General features: G+C 39.4%; 1 protein-coding gene across 5 annotated transcripts in view; it reads left to right on the top strand.

Annotated features, from left to right (window-relative positions):
- The window catches only part of Tjp1 (tight junction protein 1), an 89,855-nt gene that overhangs the window by 60,316 nt on the left and 23,539 nt on the right, over positions 1-6,000 (top strand). For all 5 annotated transcript variants that reach the window (XM_023709843.1, XM_004623240.3, XM_004623239.3 and 2 more), the window contains exons 13-15: positions 2,862-3,081; positions 3,331-3,515; positions 3,620-3,715. In XM_023709843.1, coding sequence (XP_023565611.1) covers positions 2,862-3,081; positions 3,331-3,515; positions 3,620-3,715 — 501 coding nt within the window. The remainder of the gene's footprint in view (positions 1-2,861; positions 3,082-3,330; positions 3,516-3,619; positions 3,716-6,000) is intronic.

The raw sequence follows: 6,000 nt of genomic DNA, 5'->3' as shown, positions 1-6,000 counted from the left end.
AGCAGGAAGCTCTCCGCACACTCACCAGACCTGGCTAGGACTGGGTCTGGGGGCTCCTGGAACTCCCGCCGCCGAGGATCCTATCCCACCACCCCTGCTGGCCAGATCCCAAGCCCTGAGGGGCATGCAAGGGACAGTCCCCGGGACTCAGAAGGCTTTAGGCAGGTTTAAAACCTGTATTGCATGTTATTATTATCTTCAAAGTATTTGCTCAGATTATCATATAGACATGCAGGCTGGATCGAATAATGTAAGCACTGTTCTAGTAATTTTATTAGCATTTTTATTGTTTTTTTCTTTTTCTTTTGTTTTTTTGCTGAGTCAGGAATGGATCTCAGGCCCTTGCACTTGCCAGGCAAATGCTTATTCAGCTGAGCTATCTCCCCGGCCCTAAAGTTTTTATTGTTTATTGGTACAATTTAAATATACACAGTGATCATATGAATCATAGAGAATTGTACCTCTATATGATATATCTTGATTCCTCTTATTTTTCCCAATCTTCCCACCTCCAAGCTTTTTCTTTTTTTCCATTTTATTCTTCTTTTATCATATTTTTCCCTTTTCCTTCAGTCCTTTCCCCTCCCCCTTTCTAGTTCCTCTTTCTTTTGAATAGTTTTCATTTTTTACAGTACCTGTTGAACACTTTGGTCCTTATTTATACTTTCAGTTTCTTACACCAGAGAAACAGTGTGATATTTACATGTATGTGTCAAATTTATTTCACTCAAGAGTACAATGTCAGGTACATTTATCTAGAAATGTCTCATGTTTATCCTCCATTATGGCTAAGTAATACTCCATTGCATTAAAAAAAAAAAAAAAAATTAGCCATTCCTCGGTTGTTGGACATTTGAGTTGTTTCCAAGATTTAGCTGTTACAAACTGTGCTGATATAAACATGGCTGTGCATACATCGCTGTAGTATGCTTTCAGTTCTTTCAGGAAGAGACCCAGAAGGGGAATAACTGGGTCAAGTGGAACCAGCAGTCCTAGTGTTTTGAGGACTCTCCACAGTTATTACCACAGTGGTTGCACCAGCCTGCACTCCCACCAACTGTGGAGAAGGGCTCCTTTGTCCCACAGTCCCTCCAGCATTTGTTACTGGTTTTCTTGGTAATAGCCTTTCTTTCTGGTATACTTGCGCTTTAGAATGGAATTTCTCAGCCTTGGCAATAATTTGGGCCAAATGATGGCATGTTTTCGCGATTGCCCTGTGTGTCGTAGGATGTGTCGCAGTGTTAATAAGCCTTTAGAGCTTTCAGTAGTAACAGCCTTCTGAGGCACATGTGTCACAGGTTTGCCACCATTGGTGTGCAGTCAGTCCCAACTTACATACAAGTTCAAAACTTGCACAGATGTGGACAAGACTTTGTGTTACAAAAATTCGTAGATGTGATCAGATTGTGAAAGTAGCTCATGTCTGTTGACTTTGTCACAGTTGTGCTGCTCTGTGCTTACTGTATGGCGCAATAATGTACAGTAGTACAACGCTCAGTCAAAGCCCCGCTTGGCTGGAAGTGTGTCAGAGGTGTGTAAGCCTTACTCTTGGGGATTTACAAACAAATCCAACTTAAGAGCATTCTCCCAGGATGGAACTCCTGTGTAAGTTGGGGACTTACTGGATAGCACCATTTCTAGCCTCTCACTCCCTAGGTGAGCACCCCATCACACTTCGTTACCTTTCATCAGGTCGTAGTGTAACAAGCAGAAGTTCTGCAGTTATTAGAAAATGTCCCCCGGAGGAAGGGGCAAAATAGCCTTCATTTTAAACCACTGATTTTCCTGGTTCGGCCTGTTGTCTTTGAGACTGAGAAGTTGCAAATGGAGCAGCAGCAGCAGCAGCACGTACTTCTAGGGCCTAACACAGGCATCTCAGGAGGAGTGCCAGGGCCTCTACCTCTGCTTCCTGGAAAGATCTAGATGTACTGATAACATAGGAGCTGTCTTGGTGAGAGAAGTTCAGACTCAGTTGTATTTGAACTGCTGATGATTTGTAATTTTTTTTTTAACTTTGGCACATTGATCTAAACTTGGGAGAATTCTCCCTTTGTTGTTTCACGGAGAATCCCAACCTACAGCTGTGCCCTCCTCACTGCCCTCTCTGTCCTCCTGACCTCACTGATACTGAGTGCAGCTATGTGGACGGTTACTTCAGCTCTGGCCGCCCAACCCCTTTTAGTCAGCCACTCCTAACTACCCTGTGGTGGGGTAAAAACCAACACCAGTGGAAGGGATGAACCTCCGACCCGTAGTGACTAGCTTTGGTTATTTTTTCTTTCCAAGAATGGTGGTGTTGGGAGGGGTGAGTGCATGATGGGAAACGGACACCATACAGTACAGCTGGGAGCCTGCGTGCGTTGGAGAGGGAGGCTTGTTGCAGCTTCGGCCCCAAGACGGGGTGATCGGGACAGTGGGGGACAGAGCAGGGGCTCATTTCCTCTACACAGTTTTGACTGTCAGACCTCTGTGTAAAAAGGTCAGTGCTCACTTTTTGTATTTAAAATTAAAAATTATTCAAACTCAATAAAAGAAAAAGAACTAAGCCACTGATTTAGAATATGAAAGGATCTGTAATCTTTACAGCTGAAGTAAATTAGATAACGTAAGTTGTAGGCCTCTGTGGCTTTAACAAGTTCCTTCGTGTTTTTCTGCATAATTTTCTTGCTGTGTAGAGGAATCACAAAGAGTTCCCAATACATGAGACATTGGTGATGAATACTTGAGATGAAATACTTATTGTGATGCTGACATATAGGAAGAATTCTTCTGGTTTTGGTGGTGGTAAAGCATTTTCACACGCTGTTGTCTTTCCAGGTTTCTTTTCCAAGAATTGATAACATGCTTTGTTTTATTTTTAGTTTATCGTCGCATTGTGGAATCAGATGTAGGAGATTCTTTCTATATTCGAACCCACTTTGAATATGAAAAGGAATCTCCCTATGGACTCAGTTTCAACAAAGGAGAGGTGTTCCGTGTTGTAGATACTTTGTACAACGGCAAACTGGGATCTTGGCTTGCTATTCGAATCGGCAAAAACCATAAGGAGGTAGAACGAGGCATCATCCCTAATAAGAACAGGTGAGCATGTTTGGATACTTCTCATAGAATGAATTCAGTAAATGATGATAGATTTCAGTTTCACTGGGAAATTTTTGTTATGTAAAGAATTACTTTTCACTGTATTTACTATATCCATAACTTAGTTATACAAACTATTTAATTGTTGAGATTTAAACTACCTATAAACTTTTTTCTTGTCCAGTTTTTTGACATTTCATTATGGATCTTTTTCCATTTGCTTTTTACTTATTATCTTTTTTTGCATAGAGCTGAACAGTTAGCCAGTGTTCAGTATACACTTCCAAAAACAGCAGGAGGGGACCGTGCAGACTTCTGGAGGTTCCGAGGTCTTCGCAGCTCCAAGAGAAATCTTCGAAAAAGTAGAGAAGATTTGTCAGCACAGCCAGTTCAAACAAAGTTTCCAGCTTACGAAAGAGTTGTTCTTCGAGAAGGTAGTTTTATTTTCTGCAGATTAATTTAATGCCTTTTCATGTTAATAATATGTTTAAGAAAGCAAAAGAATAAGCAATACTTATTCATTCTAATTTCTTCCCAGCTGGATTTCTGAGGCCTGTAACTATCTTTGGACCAATAGCTGATGTTGCCAGAGAAAAGCTGGCCAGAGAAGAACCAGACATATATCAGATTGCAAGTAAGTTGCCTCAAGACAGACTTCTGATGAGTCCCAAGGGGTTTTCTTTACCAGTTAATTCCTCAAAAAGGATGGATCTGACCCTTTTATTGAAGAAGAATAAAACTTTCTGGAATAATTTGTAGTTTACCCTATTCTTTTAAATTTGAAGAGAAGTCTCAGTAATTGTGTTCTTAGCCTACCAATTCCCTTTAATTAGAATAATCCCCATTTACGAAATTTGTGGCTTTGTAGGAAAACTGCTTAGGATACAGTCTTGTATAATCCTCACAATAACATGATGAGGCATGAATTAAAAAACATGCATGCTAGAATCATCCAGCCTGAGCCCTTGAGGAGTTGTGGTTGGGATTGTCACCTGTCTCTGTAGCCTAAAATGTCCTTTTATGATACCCAGCATTGAGTGTCAGAACTAACCCTTCATCCCGGTGCTTTCATTGGCTCTAGTCCAATGTGATCTGATAGAAATACTCAGATAGGTAAAATTGGATAATAAAGCCTGATTAATGCTGTCATTTGTTACTGAAGACATTTATAGTAAAGTATGAAATACAAACATGGAGGCAGCAGTGGTTGGCTTGCCTGCTGCCTTTGCTTACAGATGCTTTACTTGGTTTACTAGCTTGGATATTGTGGTAGTTTAAATAAACAAACTTAGTTATAATCACTTTGGCTTACTTTATATATGAAAACTTCACTGCATTTTTCCAGTTATAAATATATCACTTTACTTGGAAAAGTTAGAAAATGATTTTTACATATATTATCTACTGTCCTAGATCTTATATCATTGTATTTTCTTCTAGCCTTTGAAATTAAATTCTTAAAGGTTGCCTTTACTTTTTAAAGTATATAGCTTGTTCTCTTTAATAGAAATATTTTCATGTTAACTGCAGTCAATCTAATTTATTAGCTTTTCTTTTATAGTTTGTTTCAAATTTACATTTTACTGTTATGAAAGGTACAGAAATCTGACCATTTTTTTTGCTTATAGTCTGTCATATTTCTCATGACATTTAAATCCTAAGACTGTAAAAAATCAAGTTTCTCCCATGTGATGACTTTCCTTGACAAAATTTTCAAAATAGCCAAGACTGTACCATAGGATATTAAGACTTTCTGTCTGTAGAGCTATGTACTTGCTGTAGCCTTCCAGAAGATTGAGCTATGATGTGTTACTGTTCTTCTGACTGATATTAGGTGAGGCCCTGACTAACGTTTTTAAATTTTAAAGAATCAGAACATTGCCTTTTTAGCATTGTTTTTTATTTGGTTGGTGACAAAGTTCAAAGAACATATTATATTTTACTAAAAATCAGATTTGAGGACCAGTGAGGTATCTCAGACTAAGTACCTGCTTAGGCAAGCACAGGGTCCAGGATTTGATCCATAGCACACATACCACGCCAGCTCTGCCCCTGTGCGTACTGAGCTGGCCACCGAGACCCAGCATAGTAGCACATGCCTATAATCCCAGTGCTGGGGAGGCTGAAAACAGGAGAATCATTATGAGTCTGAGCTGTAGTGACACCCTGTACCATATAAATTATTAACAAAAAAAGACACTGGCATAAAAGTCAGATTTGTAGACGAATGATAATAAAAGGTGAGCTAGTTAGAAAATGCCCACTCATCATCTTCATTTTTTTCAAGAGAAATCTTGTAATTATTTGTAGGTAACATTTCTCTTACAATCAAATACACAGTTTTTAAACTTTGGAAAAACAAAGTGGGAAGACTTAACAAAGCTCAATTGAAGGGTTTAATAGGACAGCTAAATAGGTCTTACTTTATGGGGTAGGCTATTTTCAAACGGCTTCTGATAGTTTAGTTGTGTACCGTGAATCTTGTGAGAGACCTTTGAGTTAAAGAGATGCGCAGTATTTCCTTCAACTCATAAACTTCCAGTTGATCTCTGTCCTTAGTTCTCCTGTGTCCACAGATTTGTAATTCTGCCCTGCTTGCCCATGAAAGCTTACTGTGCTTCAGTCTCATTCTCTGTAAACTACTCAGTTTGCTTTTGAGTGACTTGCCCTTCCAAATCTTGGCTCTCATCTGATCTCAGTCACTTTGCTCCTCCTTTTCTTTAAAGCTTCCTTTTATGACCAGTCACAGACATTGCTGTGCTTCGTTAATGGAGAACTTCATATAGATTGGACTGCAGTTGTTTAGAAATCAGCCCCAGCTAGATTTGACATTTTATATGCTAGTTGGAATGGGTAGGTTGCCGAGATGAAACTATCGGCTATCTTATGTCACAGTTACGGATGAATAGCTTTCATATT

The sequence above is a fragment of the Octodon degus genome, unplaced genomic scaffold (assembly GCF_000260255.1).
Source record: "Octodon degus isolate 3935 unplaced genomic scaffold, OctDeg1.0 scaffold00002, whole genome shotgun sequence".
NCBI classification, from domain to species: domain Eukaryota; kingdom Metazoa; phylum Chordata; class Mammalia; order Rodentia; family Octodontidae; genus Octodon; species Octodon degus.
The sequence above is the reverse complement of the archived record's forward strand: the minus strand, read 5'-3'. Positions and strand labels throughout refer to the sequence as shown.